Source organism: Orycteropus afer, unplaced genomic scaffold (genome assembly GCF_000298275.1).
Source record: "Orycteropus afer afer isolate SDZICR_OR568_19922 unplaced genomic scaffold, OryAfe1.0 scaffold00008, whole genome shotgun sequence".
Lineage (NCBI taxonomy): Eukaryota > Metazoa > Chordata > Mammalia > Tubulidentata > Orycteropodidae > Orycteropus > Orycteropus afer.
In genome coordinates this window covers 20,256,373-20,273,508 of record NW_006921595.1, presented here as the reverse complement: position 1 = coordinate 20,273,508, position 17,136 = coordinate 20,256,373, and the positions used below count along the sequence as shown (strand labels likewise).

Below are 17,136 nucleotides of genomic sequence, written 5' to 3'. Positions count from 1 at the left end.
TGCCCCATTGGAGGCACTCACTCAGTTATGCCAAGAGATTTGGAAGACAGCTACCTGGCCAACTGACTGGAAGAGATCCATATTTGTACCCATTCCAAAAAAAAGTGATCCCACAGAATGTGGAAATTATCAAACAATATCGCATGCAAGTAAGAGCTTACTGAAGATAATTCAAAAACAGCTGCGCAGTATACTGACAGAGAACTTCCAGAGGTGCAAGCTGGATTCAGAGGAGGACGTGGAACAAGGGATATCATAGCTGCTGTCAGATGGATCTTGGCTCAAATTAAAGAATACCAGAAAGATGCTTAGTTGTGTTTTATTGACTAAGCAAAGGCATTTGATTGGTGGATCATGACAAATTATGGATAACATTGAGAAGAATGAGAATTCCCGAACACTTGATTGTACTCATGAGGAACCTGTACATAGACCAGGAGGCTGTCGTTCGAACGGAATAAGGGGACACTACGTTGTTTAAAATCAAGAAGGGAGTGTGTCAGGGTTGTATCCTTTCCCCATACTTATTCAATCTATATGCTGAGCAAATAATCCGAGAAGATGGACTAAATGAACAAAAACATGGCATCAGGATTGGAGGAAGAATCATTAACAACCGGAGATACAGTGATGATACTACTTTGCTTGCTGAAAGTGAGGATGACTTGAGGTAGTTACTGATGAAGACTTAAGAATATAGTCTGCAGCATGGCTTATGTCTCAATATAAAGAAAACAAAAATCCTCACAACTGGACCAATGAGCAGCATCACAATAAATGGAGAAAAGGCTGAGGTTGTCAAAGAATTCACATTGCTTGTTTCTACAATCGATGCCAATGGAAGCAGCAGTCAGGACATTAGATGATGTGTAGCACTGGGCAGGATGGCCATGAAGGAACTCTTTCAAGTGCTGAAGAGCAAGGATGTCTCCTTGAGGATTAAGGTTCACCTGACACAAGCCATGATATTTTCAATCCCCTTGTATGTATGTGAGAGCTGGACAATGAGTAGGGAAGACTGAAGAAGTGTTGATGCTTTTGAGCTGTGATGTTGGCGAAGAATGCTGAAAGTACCATAGATTGCTAAAAGAATTAACAGATCTGTCCTGGAGGAAGTGCAGCCGAAATGCTTCTTGGAAGCGAGAATGGCCAGACTTTGTCTCACCTACTTTGGAGCTCTGGTAGCATAGTGGCTAAGACACTTGCCTGCTAACCAGATGGCTGGCGGTTCAAACCCACCAGCCACTCCTTGGAAGGAAGGTTGGGCAATCCTACTTCTGTAGTGATACTGCCTCAGAAACCCAAGGAGGGGTCGCTATGAGTCAGGTTTGACTCGACGGCACATAACAACAACAACAACTTTGGTCATGTTCTCAGAAGGCACTATTCCCTGGAGAAAGATGTCATGCTTGGTAAGGTGGAGGGTCAACGAAAGAGGAGAAGGCCTTCAACAAGATGGACTGACATGGTGGCTGCTACAATGGGCTCAAGTATAGCAGGGATCATGGAGCTGGTGCAAGATTGGGCGGTGTTTCGTTCTGCTGTTCATGGGGTCACTATGAGTCAAAAACAACTCGATGGCACTTAACTCACACATACACGCAGTCTGAAAATGATCAAACATGCAATCAAGATGGCCTGATTATCACTGGTGATTGGAATGGAAAAATCAGAAACAAAGAAGAATCACCACTAGTTAGAAAATATGGCCTTGGTGATAAAAATAGTGCTGGAGATCACCTCTCAGAATTTTGCAAGAACAACAACTTATTCATTGCAAATACCTTTTGTCAACAATACAAATGACAGCTATACACGTGAACTTTGCCAGATGGAATACACAGGAATCAGATTGACTGAATCTATGGAAAGAGGTGACAGAGAAACTCAGTGTCTTCAGCCAAAACAAGACCAGGAGCTGACTGTGGAACACATCATCAGCTGCTCATACACAAGTTCAAGATGAAACTAAAGACAATTAAAACACATCCACAAGAGCCAAAATATGACCTTGATTTTCTCTCTCCGGAATTCAGACACCATCTAAAGAACAGATTCAATGCACTGAACATCAATGACCGAAAACCAGAGGAATTGTGAATGACATCAAGTACATTATCTATGAAGAAAGCAAGAGGTCATTAAAAAGACAGGAAAGGAAGAAAAGATCAAAACAGATGTTAGAAGAGACTCTGAAACTTACCCTTGAATGGAGAGCAGCTAAAGCAAATGGAAGAAATGACAAAATAAAAGAGCTGAACGGAAGATTTCAAAGAGCACCTCGAAAAGACAAAGTCAATTATTATAATGAAATGTGCAAAGACATGGAGTTAGAAACCAAAATGGAAGAACACGCTTGATATTTCTCCAGCTGAAAGAACCGAAGAAAAAATTCAAGCCTCGAGTTGCAATGTTGTTCAAAGATTCTAAGGGCAAAATATTGAATGAGGCAGGAAACACCAAAAGAAGAGGAAGGAATACACAGAGTCACTGTGCCAAAAAGAACTGGTCGGTCTTCATCCATTTCAGGAGGAGGCATATGATCAAGAACCAATGGTATTGAAGAAAGAAGTCAAAGCTGCACTGAAGGAATTGGCAAAGAACAAGCCTTCAGGAATTGACGAAATACCCTTTGAGATGTTTCAACAAACAGATGCTGCACTGGAGGCACTCACTCGGCTATGCCAAGAGATCAGGAAGACCGCTACCTGGCCAACTGAGTGGAAAAGATCCACATTTGTACCCATTCCAAAGAAAGGTCATTCCACAGAATGTGGAAATTATCAAAAAATATCCTTAATATCACACATAAGTAAAATCATGCTGAAGATAATTCAAAAATGGTTGCAGCAATACACTGACACAGAACTTCCAGAAATGCAAGCTGGATTCAGAAGAGGACATGGAATGAGGGCTATCATTGCTGATGTCAGATGGATCTTGGCTTAAAGCAAAGAATGCCAGAAAGACGTTTACTTGTGCTTTATTTATTGACTGTGCAAAAGCATTTGATTGTGTGGATCATAACACATTATGGATAAAACTGAGAACGGGAATTCCAGAACACTTAATTGTGATCATGAGGAACCTGTACATAGACCAGGAGGCTATCGTTTGAACAGAACAAAGGAATATTGCACGGTTTAAAATCAGGAAGGGAGTGTGTCAGGGTTGTATCCTTTCACCATACTTATTCAATCTGTATGCTGAACAAATATTCTGAAAAGTTGGACTATATGAAGACGAACATGGCATCAGGATTGGAAGAAGACTCATTAATAACCTGGGATATGCAGATGACACAACTTTGCCCTCCGAAGGGGAGGATGACTTGAAGCACTTACTGATGAAGACTGAAGACTACAGTCTGCAGTATGGATTATACTTCAGTAGAAAGAAAACAAAAATCCTCACAACTGGACCAATAAACAGCATCACGATAAATGGAGAAAAGGCTGAAGTTGTCAAAGATTTCTTATTAGTGGGTTCCACAATCAACACCAATGGAAGCAGCAGTCAAGACATGAGATGATATATTGCACTGGGCAAATATGCTTTAAAGTGCTGAAGAACAAAACTGTCTCTTTGAAGACTGAGGTGCACCTGACCCAAGCCACGGTATTTTCAATCACCTCATATTCATGTGAGAGCTGAACAATGAACAAGGAAGACAAAAGAAAAGTTGATGCTTCTGAGTTGTGGTGTTGGAGAAGAATACTGAAAGTATCATGGACTGCCAAAAGAACGAACAAATCTGTCCTGAAAGAAGTGCAGCCAGAATGCTCCTTGGAAGTGAGAATGGCCAGACTTCGTCTTACCTATTTTGTTCATGTTGTCAGAAGGGGCCATTCCCTGGAGAAGGATATCATGCTTGGTAAAGTGGAAGGTCAATGAAAGAGGGAAAGGCTCTCAACAAGATGGATTGACACTGGCTGCAATGATGGGCTTAGGTGTGGCAAGGACTGTGAGGCTGGCACAGGACTCGGGAGTGTTTCATTCTGTTGTATGTGGTGTCACTAGAGTTAAAGCCAACTCAATAGCACCAACAACAACATCACTACCATCTACCCCAAATCTTTCTGTTATCTCCTAATATCTCATTTAAAGGGGGATGAAATATATGGGATTATTTTGGGCCACCCCCAGAGTTCCACACTAATTCAGGCCCAGGTTCTACAGAGAAGGAGAATACAACACTGCTCTGAGAGGCTGTCTTCCCCAACTGCTACTGGAATAAAAAGTATTAATGCATGGGAGCTCTGGTAGCATAGTGGCTAAGGCACTTGACTGCTAACCAGAAGGCTGGCAGTTCAAACCCACCAGCCACTCCTCGGAAGGAAGGTTGGGCAATCCTACTTCCGTAGTGATACTGCCTCGGAAACCCAAGGAGGGCTCACTATGAGTCAGGGCTGACTCAAGGGCACATAACAACAACAACAACAACAATGCTGACATAAGGTGTTAGTTACCATTACAATGCGCTCTCTTACCTGTGGTGTCATTTAACCCTTACAACAATCTGATAAGGAGACATAGGTTATCATCACCAGACTCAAAAGTATTTATGTTTTTCCTATTCAAGGCCATGGGAGCTCTGGTGGCATAGTGCCTAAGGCATCTGACTACTAACCACAAGGCTGGAGGTTCAAACCCAAAAGCCACTCGTGGGAAGGAAGACTGGGTAACCTATTTCCACAGAGACATCACCCCAGAAACCCAAGAAAGGGTAGAAGGAAGTGAGGTTTTTTTTTTTTTGGTTTGTTTTAATTCAAGGTCATACAAGTAATAAAGCTCAAATCCAGGACTTAAGATTCTTAAGTATGTTCTTTTCTTTTCATTATACCTCAATATTTAGCCCTTCATTTTAGGCTGACATTATTCAATTCTTTCTCCAAGTAATGAATAATTGTGAGCACCAGAATTTGTTGGTACTGAAGCTTTTCTGGGTTCACAGACACTTTTTAAAAATGAAATCTATAGAACTACTCAATAGAGAAAACAAGAGTTTTGCATACATTTTCAGAGTCCCTGGTTAAAAACCATATACAAGACTGTAAGTTGAAAGACAGTGGTAATAACTTATGCTCCTTTCATATACTTCACAGTACACAGAGGTCAGCATAAAACAAAGATTAAGGTCAGCATGAAAAAGGATTTAAAAAAGTATCTGAATGGCCATAAACAGATTTAATTTCCCAGATACTGTCATTAAAAAGTTATGGAGAGTCTATTACAATACACATTTTAGTAGTAATAGAAAAAGCCAACGTAGGACAAAAAATTAAAAAGTCATTCATAAAGACGGCACAAAGAAACAATCATTGAGCCTTACTACATGCTAGCAGCTTTACTTGATATCTTTCTTTAGTCTTAAAGCAACCTCTAATGTAGTTTTCAGTCTACATTAAACTATGGTAAACTACAGAAACTATGGTAAAATGATTAATTTGCCCATAATTTCAAAGCAATGGAAAGGTACAGATTTAAATTCAGGTCATTCTAAGATAGAAGAAACCTGGCTTTTTTGTAATCACCCAAATACTTACTTTGATAGATCAGAATGTTAGAATGGAAAACAAAGTAAAGTGAAAAGAAAAGGTGGGTAGGGAATCAAAAACAGGGAAAGCACTACAGTAAATGGAAAGAAGGGTGGGGATACTAAGATAAAAAGCCTAATTAAAATATACCTGATGAGGAATGGGGAAAAACCACCAGACTGTTAAGAACAATTTGATTGTAATTCCAACTCTGTCCCTAATTCACCAGAGAATCTGGGACTAACCACTTAACATTTTTTGAGCCTTAGCTTGCTCATCTATGAAATCACAGGTGTTGGATGGCATAAAAATTTAAATCTCTGAATTCTTTCACAATTTTAAGAACACTGTCACTAGTATTATTTTCATTTTCCTCCAATGAGCAGGAACTTTTATGTTATTTGCTGCTATTTCCCTAGTACCTAGCTGGTACAAAGTAGATAGAAAAACATTAGTTGAATAGATAAATGAATTTGATCCTGGTAAAAAACCCCATGAGGAACACTGAACATACAGGAATCATTATGCCTTTACATATGAGAAAAAACAAGGTTAAAGGTCCCACAGCTAAATGGTAGAGCCAGGATGGAAACTAAAGCCTTTCAATTCACAAGTCCAGAATTCTTTCCAGTTCTAAAATTTGTCATATTATAATATAATCTTAGCAATCAGACACAAAACTAATGAACTCTTATTACCACCCTTTCAAAGAAAATAAAAATCATTAGAATAGCACTGCTACAGAAAGCTGTGATTTATTATTCAGAAGTTTTGTAAAAGAATATGAACACTCAACAATAGCACTGCCTATGAAATAAATGAGATAAAATCCAGTATGTGAGTTTCTTTGAATACATCATTTGTATTTTTTGTGTATTACAAGTCTACATCAGTAATTTTAGTTGGCAACTTTGCAAATGCTTACTGTTAATCATACAAAAGAGTAGCTCCAATTTATCTAAAACCAAGGTTATTGTTCAAACGATAACTTACTGCAGGCCTTACTTACTGCAGGGCTCCCCGATGACTTCTCTAATATAAAGATTTAGGATCAAGTGAGTTATAGCAGAAAAGCACTGACAGGGTAGCATCAGGCTGGAAATACCCATGTTTGCAGAAAAAAAAACACATGGCAACAGCCCTATAGCAAAAACTCTACTCTCCAAGGCCCTAAGAATTCTAAGATGTTACTTTTCAAGAAAGTAAGTAGAGATAGATAGACAGGGAATGGGTAAATACTAACACCTCAGACTTGATAGTGTACTTGTGACCTAATCAGGCAATCTCCTGCCTTAAGGATACAGACTCACTCACTGCCATCAAGTCAGATCCGACTCACAGTGACCCCTGCTTGGGTTTCCGAGGGAGTATCACTATGGAAGTAGACTGCCCAACCTTCCTTCCGCGGAATGGCTGGTGGGTTTGAACCACCAGCCTTCTGGTTAGCAAGTCAAGTGCCTTAGGCACTACTCCACCAGAGCTCCTAGGATATAGACTAGTAGAAAAATATGTGCGTGTGTTGTGTAGCACATTCTTTCAACAACAAAAAAAAAGTTTGAAAACTACAGCAGGGGAAAGTAGTTATACTATCAACTAATTTGCACAGCACATGAATAAAACAGAACACATGAGAAAGAAAGAAAAAAAAGTATAATCAATAAATGGGCAAAAGATACTTTGAAAAGTCACATATTTGATCAAGAGGAAGAAAATAGTACATGACAGCATTTATCAAGATAAACTTTCTCTGAAAATCTCACACCTGCAGTAATTTAAAGGTCTTAAGGGCTCTGTATAATCTGGGTCTTATCCCATGATAATAATCTATTATTCTACTTACCTTTTAATACACAATTCCCCCCACCCATGTAAATATTATTTTCTGTATTGGTACAAACATATATCCAAATTTTTTTCAATAAATACAATGTAGTAATCTTACCTAGTAGCAAATTGAATGAGTGCATTTTGAAGAGTCTGCCTAATTTCAAGAAGAAAAGATTCATCATCACTTAATGTGTAATACCAATACTGGACATAATCTCTCAAGGAAAACTGGATAACCTAAAACAAAAATATTGTGGAAAAAAATACAACTTTTTAGGATTTAAAAGCTAACAGTGGTAAACTAAAAACTAAGGATTACCTGCCAATTTATATTTATTCCTGATGTACTAAATTGTGGTGATAAATAATAACTGCCTTGATTACAAAAGCATCAACACGCTAAAAGCCATTTTCAAAAATGTTTAAATTAATCTGGTATCTCAATTCTTATACTGCTCTAATTTTTTTTTTTTTCATTAACCATTATCCATAGCCAAGCCCAACTCAAATTCAGATTAAGTCAGAACTTGCAGAAAAAATTTATGTCACAATATAATAGTTTTACTTGGTATGATGGAATGAGAGGCAAAATAATGGTAACAGACTCTAATTCTCAAAAAGAAACAGCTTTTCCAAGATTATATCATCAGATCCATTACAGTCTAAAGGTAAAAAATGTCTAAGGAGTTCACAAATTCTATTATACTTTTGATACTGCCAGAAGTATTCAGTCAGTCAATAAATACCAAATAATACAACTCAATGATAATGTCTTTGTAAATCAGATAGATTAAATACAGAATCATCCATAATATAAAGGTTAGAACATACAGTAAACAGTATTTCTAGTGAATCATGTAATTAAATAAACATCAATCAAAAATATTTGAGGAGGGACAATAATTTTCTAACCTAACTTTAGTTTTTTAATATTTTTGGATGAAACCAGGTACCTCCATTTAAAAAAGTAATAAAGCTAGTAGGAAAAAAGCATGTCTGATTTACCAAATCACTAAGCTTGTTCATCAGCTAACAACTAATACTTTAACAATAAATTTAATAGAAAACATTATTAAATGTCAGTTAAAAAACTGTTTTTCTAAATATAAATTCAATTAAAAGATTTTAATATTATGTAAACCACCCCATTATAAATAAGTTCATAAACAAAGCATCACCTTTAAATACAGAATCCAAAGATAGCATTCTAATGGAATTCCAGCATAAATAGCAAAAAAAAAAAAAAAAAGTATTTCTTAGCATTTTCACAGAATTATATCTAACACAATATGGAAATCAAATACCACATACTGAAACTCACTTGCTGGAGAGGTTCATCAATTATGTTGGCACCCGTCAATCTTCTATCGATCTTAATAGTCCTGGCTTCCCGTTTCATTTCTTCTAAGCACTTAAAGGAAACCATAACATTTCACTGTGTAGTTTCTTAATTTAAAATCTCTCTACTTTACTTCTCATCAAATACTCACTGTCATGTCCCTGTCATTATTCTCAGTATTTCTTGAGATTCTAGGATTACCTAAATCCATTTCTCAAGTTTGCAAAACCAGACACCGGGCAGGGAGAGAGGGGAATCTACCCTTATCCTTGAAAATGTAATAAAATCAGCAAACTTTATTTAGGATGTAGGAAAACTGAAAATGTACAGATGTATACTACTGTGTCTCAATAAAATTTTAGAATCTTAAGCTGGTGTTTTCATTGAGTCAAACTGATAGTTGTCTTTATTGAACATTGCTTCTTCTCTCCTGCTCACATGTCCTCTAGACCAAATGAGTTCTACTAGAATCTATTCCTAGAGAGCTCTGGTAGCATAGTGCCTAAGGCATCTGACTGCTAACCAGAAGGCTGGTGGTTCAAACCCACCAGCACTCCTCAGAAGGAAGGTTGGGCAATCTACTTCCGTAGTGACACCGCCTCGGAAACCCAAGGAGAGGTCGCTATGAGTCGGGTCTGACTCAACGGCACAAAACAACAACAACAAGATGATAAAAACTAGATCTGAATTCTTAAATTTATAGATACTGCATAACTTAACTACAAGCTATATTTTTCAGAGTAGTTAAAGAAAAAGTGCCATTTTTCTCCTCTGATTCCTATTTAATGTATTCTATTCCAAACAGAATATTCATCCACATTCTTACAAATAAAATCCAGGATGTTTGGAAATTTTACCTTAAGACAACAAGAAAACCACCAAAATTGAACTAATCAGTTTCTATCCTTTTCCCTAAATCAGCATTCTTGCTTTTTATATCTAATACTGAGAGAATTTTCAAGTTACCTTTACTAACATATTTTCTAAGAGTGATCAGACAGTCTACCATAAATTTATAGTGTGCATTACTTAATGATAGGAAAATCTGTCAAGCCAGATATAGATGATCATATTATTATCATTTTAAAGTAATGGACTGTCCCAGAGGACACCAAGCTCAATTGGCATAACATACTACACAAATCACTGTTCCACCTTCTACTGTGGCTAGTAGCGACTGAGATCTTAAAAGCTTGCAAGCTGCCATCTAGATGCAACGATGGGTCTCTCCTTGTCCAGGGCCAAGAAAAATGAAGAAAACCAAAATTCATGGAAACAATCAGTCCTAGCGACTGGTACACCATCCGATCTGTAGCCTATGTGACTATGAGACCAGAAAAAATGGTTGGTGCTCGGCTACTACTGTCAACCACTTGGAGGAGGATCTTTGTAGGAGATCCTGGATAGACAGGGGGAACAATGTGGAACAAAACTCAAAATCATTTGGGAGAAAAAAAAAAGCGGGGAACAGGTTTACTGGCCCGATGGAGCCTGGTGGAATCACTGAGACTATGGCCCCTAGCTGTCCTTCAGGTCTGGAATTGAACACACACCTGTAGCTTCCAGCCAAGCAGTAGACAGGCATACTAGTTGAGCATTTATCTGAGGTAGATACACTTCTTGGAGAGAACAAGTAAGAGAGAAAGAAGGGCTGCTCAGGCACAGGGAGACAGCTCAGGGGGTAGGAGTGCATGGAGGGATGGTCACAGGGAAGCGGTACCTATCAGGAGGAAGTGGGAGAGAAGATGTTGCATTGTGCTAAATTGTGGTCAATGTCATGAGACAAAGTCTATGTGATCTGCTGTATGAAAAGTGTATTTGCTCTGTAAATTTTCACCCAAATCACAATAAAAATTAAAATTTAAAAAAAATTAAAAACAAAAAAAATAAAGTAATGGACTGTGAGGTTTCACATTCTTTCACATTCTTTACCTTAGGAACCCCAGTTGATGTTGGAGGAAGAAAAGAATGTTCACACTGCTCTAGGTATTTCTCTGAATTTGTTTTTCCAAACAGGAGAATAACCACAAAACCTCTGAAAAAAAAAATTGGGTATAGATATAAAAGAAAACTTTACTACAATTTAACACATTACCAAGCATATTTTTCAAATTTAATATATGGTTTACCGTTTATTAAAAAGTCAGAATGTAATATATGGCAAGGAACTGATTTTGTTCTGAAGTTTAAAACAACTTTAACATTTTATGAATCTGTGAATTTCAAATTTTGATCAACATATTTCCTAAGAATCACAGGCAGTATTTTCATGCTTTATGCAAATCAGCCTTCATTAAATAAGTAGACTAGCTAATAACCAAGAATAAAAACCAATGAGATCTAAATTATAGCTAAATGATAGACTTCTTAAGTCTACTATTTAAGGTGAAATATTAACATTAATAAATACAACTTGCCACTATTGACACAGAATAAACAAAGGTCATACAGAAAAGGAAAGTTATCAAATTTATGATTTATTTAAATAAGCCTGAAATAAGTGTAAATATATGCAAAAAAGGTCAATTTTTTCAAAAACAATTATACATCAAGGTAAGATAAACAATGGTTTACAAATGCTTTACAGAAAAGTACTAATTGTTATCAATATTTTCTGTATTTAAAATTTACCAATAAATCTAAAGCACTGGAAATGTACAAGAAAGAAAGTTAAATTTTAATCTTATGATGGAGTAATCGTACAAATTCAAAGGCTAGTGACAAGAAGGGGAAACAGGAAAAACTCAAATAATGGGCAATCTTAACTACTGAAAAGATTATCAATGTTCTCTGCTTTTTGCTGGCTGCCTGCTATTTGACTTCTCTTCGAAACAGTACCACAAAAGCAGAAGGAGGGGTGAAGAACACAGATAGTCATATCAGTCCACATCATGGATTCTGGGATTTTGTTGGCTTGTTTTTTAAAGCTGGTTTTAATTTCAATGTTATATGAGATTTTACTGTTGCTGTTGTTGTTGTTTGCCGTCAAATCGGCCCCGACTCATAGCGACCCCTCCTTGGGTTTCTGAGGCAGTATCACTACAGAAGTAGGATTGCCCAACCTTCCTTCCGAGGAGTAGCTGGTGGGTTTGAACTGCCAGCCTTCTGGTGAGCAGTCAAGTGCCTTAGGCACTATGCTACCAGAGCTCCTGAGATTCTGAGATTTTACTATTAAGAATTTTATTAGTCTATATTTTAGTTTAACTTGACATTTACATACACAGAAAATGTTTATATTACGTTAACACTGTATTTCTAAAACATCATAATGAAACGGACTGATAAAAGCTTACTGACAGTACTCTAAGGAAAACAGTCTAATCTTACAAAGAACCTAATCAATTCATTCAGTGTTGAGGTGTAAGTTAAAAGAGATGCTACAAAATGTTACATGACACACATGTAACAGAATGCCATGAAATAACCCACAGTATGGTATTAATATCCCCAACCTACCACCAAAATCAAAAAAAGCAGCAGCAAAACAAAAATCTCTGAATGGTTTTCCTTCCAAAAGTTTTTTTTTGTTGTTGTTGTTGTTGTTTAATATTATAAAATACACACAAAATATATACACTGGTGGCATAGTACCTAAGGCATTTGTCTGTTAACCAGAAGGCTGGTGGTTCAAACCCACCTGCCACTCCTCGGAGGGAAGACTGGGCAATCTACTTCTGCAGTGATAACCCATTGCCGTCTAATCGGATCCGACTCACAGCAACCTCTCCTTGGGTTTCAGAGGCAGTTTCACTAGGGAAGTAGATTATCTAACCTACCACCTCAGAAACCCAAGGAGGGGTCGCTATGAGTCAGATTCGACACGACGGCAGTGAGTTTTAGTGATTATTGACATAGTAGGTGGATAAACGCCAAAACTTGACAGTTTTATCAGGGGAATAAAAAGAGATGATTTCCATAGGAAAATGCATTTAAAAAAAAAACTCACTCCCATCAAGTCAGAGCCAACTTGTAGCAACCTGTTCTTGGGTTTCCGAGGTGGCATCACTACGAAAATAGATTGTCCAATCTTCCCTCTGAGAATGGTAGGTGGGTTTGAACTGCCAGCCTTCAGGTTGGCAGTCAAATACCTTAGGTACCACCCATCACAGGCCATTCTTGCCAAGAACTTGTTTAATTAGTGAAACTAGAAGAAAGCTCTCCCTTTCAAAGAAGCATCTCTTTGGGACAAATGATCTCAATCAGCAAAAGCTGTCTTGACTTTGTGGGGGGACATACAGCACTATAGCTCCAAACTTTGCAGGCATGTAGTTTCAGTCTTAAAATGTGTGACTTAGAATTATAATTAGATAGCCAGTAAGTTGCAGATCTATGATAAGGTCTTCAATAATCTTTATCATCATTAAAGATATTTTGAACTCCATGTACCTGACTCCCATGGTTTATTTCTTAACTATTTTAATATGTACTATCATATCTGAGTAACTGTAATAAAAATACTTAACCTAACATAAAATGCAGTTTTATGAAAAGTCTTTGAGGTTACTGCTCAATTAAAGTAACTCTCACTCGTCCAACAATGAGTGCGCTCCCCATAAAACGGCTATACATATACCTATGCCCTGAAAGAGATAATAGGTGGTAGACATATTCAGAAACCACCCCCTTCAGTGTCTTACCTAGTCTTTCAGTCCAGTTTAAATATGCTATTCAATTCAGCTAAGTCCTCTAAAGCCACAGGCTCAAACAACTCCTGCAAATACTTGGGATCTCAAAACACTTTAAAAAGAAAAAAATTCATAGGTGTTTATCCCACAAATAATGAGATAAATTTGGACATCCTAACAACAAAACATAGATTTCAATTAAGCTCGCTTTTACATTTTAAATGCAAGCACCTCTCTTGCCTACGGTGGTGCAGTAAATTACGGCTTTTCTAGCCGTAGTCTTTGTAACTCCCAATTTGTTGTGAGCAACTGAGTACCTGATTGTTAAAAGTTATCCACCTGAGATATTTCTGTTGAAGCAGCATGAAGTAATCTTCTGGAAAGTCACTCTCTCTCAGGTGTATAGAATTCTGATGAGCGGAATCTCTCTCTCTGACCGCCGGCTGAGAGAGACACGCTTGCTGAGAGACACGAGAGACATGGACTGCTGGGAGAGAGATGTGCTACTGAGAGAGACTGAGTGCACTCCTGAATTTGGATTGTAGCCTGTTGCTATCCTAATAAGTAATCTGTGAGTTCTATGTGGACACTGCAGTGAATTATTGAACCCAGCAAAGAGGTGGTGGGTGCCATGGGAGGGACTGTTGGTGTTAAGGTTGGTAAGAAGGCTGGAGGGTGGTGGCATGTCTGGCCTCATAAAAACAGGTCTTGGGCTGCTGAAGGTGATTCTATCTTCCTCTTGTGGAGTTAGAGGTAAAAAGATGCTGTCTTCCTGCGCTTTTAGCAGTTGGTGTCAGAAGCAGTGGCATTCGTGCCAGTGGCTCCAGACTCATAGAAGCATGAGACTTTCTAAAAGAAAAAAGGAAGGAGCCTGGGAAGTGAAACTTTGGATTCTTAGATGGTTACTTTGGTTGGTATTACCTATTAAAGGAGATAACTGATCCAGAGGCTAGGGCTTTTGGTTACACCCAGCCAAAGGCCTAAGGCCATATGCATAGAATGGGAAGATAATCAAGGTAAAGAGATGAAACTGGAATGTCTTAATAAAGATTATATGATTACCTGAATGTACTATGGATACTGAATGTTTGTTCACCTTTGGCCAATACTTGATTGGATATTTTAAAAGGGGAAATAGAATCTGCTCAGAAGAAACACAAGCTTTTGTTTCAAACCCTGTATGTAGAATATAGGGGGTTTAGGTAGAAAACCTGAGCTCCAGGACCCAGAACTTCTTGAGTGAGGAAATCTGCACTTGAAAAGACCAATCCAGAACTACTGAGAGAACAGAAGATTTACATTTGAAGAAAGGACCTGAAGAAGAAGAAAAAAAAAAATGACTGTTTGGCTTTTTGAATTTCAAGCAAGCAGACAGGCATTGGGTGCATTAAGGCAGTAAAGCCAGGGCCTATGACAGAAACCCTTTCCAGGACTGAAGTTAAAGGAAGCCAGCGAGTAGTAGGCTTGTATGCTGCCCGCCTGTGACCACCCAGGTCCACTTGAAGAGTAGAAATGGGAGAAGTGCAGTAATGAAGAAATGGGCTGAGTTTGGTACTCTCTGACCTAGAACAGAGGCTAGGGATGAGAGGAAGGCCTGTGTGGCTAGGGATAAGAGGAAGGGCTGGCTGGTCTGAAGTACAAGGAACTGTGAGCCTACAGGCATTAAAACAGTCCCTGAGAACTGAGGATGAGAGATAGATGGTGCTGGCTGGAACCCATGACCTAGCTGGATAGCTAGGGATGAGCTGACCAGAACCCAACCAAATGAAGATGTAGGATATTGAGCTGACGTTAAGTTGCTGTAATTTGATGTCTTGCACTGGGCTGGACTTTGCTTATTAAGGGATGCAGATACCCTAAGTTCCAAGTAGAAAAGAAGATTCTTGAGAGAGAAAGGAACATGTTTGTGTCCTTAGAGTACTGTTTTAATACAGATGGGCAAATTAGAAATTGGCTATTTAAAATGGGGGGAGATAAGGCTTTTCTTGCCATAGTCTTATAATTCCCACTTTGCCGAGAGGAACTGAGTTCCTGATTGTAAAGTTACCCACCTGGGATATTTCTGTTGAAGCAGCACAAAGTAATCTTCTGAGAAGTTCACTCTCTCAGGTGTGTAGAATTCTGATGTTGGGATTGGTTAGTTTTGCCACTCTGCCAGGCTTAAAATGAACTCTCCTAGAGGCAGAAAGGGTCGCTCTGGTAGTGTAGTGCCTAAGGTACTTGACTGCTAACCAGAGGCTGGCAGTTCAGACCCACCAGCCACTCCTTGGAAGGAAGGTTGGGCAATCTACTTCCACAGTGATAGCGCCTCAGAAACCGCTGAGTCAGGTCCAACTTGACAGCACATAACAACAACAGAGGCAGAGAAGCCACTCCTCGGAAGGAAGGCTGCGCAATCTACTTCCTTAGTGATACTGCCTCGGAAACCCAAGGAGTAGTTAGTTGCTATGAGTCAGATCTGACTCAAGGGCAGTGAGTTTTTTGAGTTGAGAGGCAGAGAGGAATCTCTCTCTGACTGCCAGCTGAGAGAAATGCGCTTGCTGAGAGAGACACACTTGCTGAGAGACACGAGAGATGCAAGAGAGACACACTGCTGAGAGAGAGACGTGCTACTGAGGGACTGAAACGGATTGCTGGCTGAGAGAGACTGAGCATGTTCCTGAATTTGAATTGTAGCCTGTTGCTTCTCTAATAACCCCATAAACTGTGAGTTCTGTGGGGCCATTGCAGCAAATTACTGAACCCAGCAAAGAGGTGGTGGGTGCCATGGGAGGAACGGTTGTTGTCAAGGTCTGGAGGGTGGTGGCATGTCTGGCCTCATAAGAACAGACCTTAATCTCTTAGTCTGCTGATGGTGATTCTGTCTTCCTCTTGTGGAGGAGTTAGAAGTCAGAAGATGCCAACTCCCTGCCCCTTTAGCTTTCTTACATATAATTCATGTTTAATAGAAAATGTTCTGCAATGGAAGTAAAAATTAAACAATCGCCCTTGTAAAAAGGTTTATCAACACAAGCTAAAGTATCATACTGTAAACCAAATAAATGAAGAGAAAACCACAAAATCTGGTGTTTCTATCACTTTCCTAGGCTAAAATCATAGTATTAATTTAGAGATATAATTAACAATATTGTTTGAAGTGGTATCAATGAAACATCTTCTCCTATGTAAAACCTGAAATGTCATCTCAATTTAACTTACTTTTAAAATCTTAAAAATGTTTTATATTATCACAAAAAAAATTACAACTTTGGAAAATTTTATTTTTCAAAATTATTACCAATATTTCTGGTATAATACTAATAATCATTGTTTTTATTTCTATGGGTTATCTTAATTTGAGTAAAATAATTTGCATAAAGTACCATTCACAAATAAATGACACTTTCATTTGAGTAACAGGACGTAACATGAATTAGAAAAATATTAATCAGTATACTTACCCACCCACAAAGCAGAGGATATAAAATGCAAAATAAAATATTACAAAGGGTCCAAAGGTTACTAGGAAAAGGACAATGCCAAGGCTTCCCCATCCCCATATGGAAAGGCTGGCCTGAAATAAAGCAAAAAAATAAATAAATGTATATAAATAAAATATTCCCTAAATGGATTACACAGATAACCAAAACTTTCAAATATATTTTAAAAATCCTCCTTCTGAACATTTATGGTATTACAATGACTATTAAATATTTACTTCTGAAACTACTAAGTACACTCTTGTGGATTCATCTCCAAGAAGCAATATACACAACTTATCTATATAAAAAGATTTACAGAACAGCAGCAATGTTAAGAAAAAAACCTA

The 17,136-nt window shown here is 38.1% G+C and overlaps 1 protein-coding gene across 1 annotated transcript in view; it reads right to left on the bottom strand.

Moving 5' to 3' along the window:
* Positions 1 to 16,878, bottom strand: part of SNX13 (sorting nexin 13) — a 116,199-nt gene extending 99,321 nt beyond the window's left edge. The window contains exons 1-4 of the mRNA XM_007946122.2: positions 16,769 to 16,878; positions 10,636 to 10,738; positions 8,686 to 8,775; positions 7,480 to 7,601 (exon numbers count right to left, since the gene is read on the bottom strand). Of these exons, the coding sequence (XP_007944313.2) occupies positions 7,480 to 7,601; positions 8,686 to 8,763 (200 nt within the window). The 5' untranslated portion in view covers positions 8,764 to 8,775; positions 10,636 to 10,738; positions 16,769 to 16,878. The remainder of the gene's footprint in view (positions 1 to 7,479; positions 7,602 to 8,685; positions 8,776 to 10,635; positions 10,739 to 16,768) is intronic.
* Between the last annotated feature and the right edge of the window lie 258 nt (positions 16,879 to 17,136).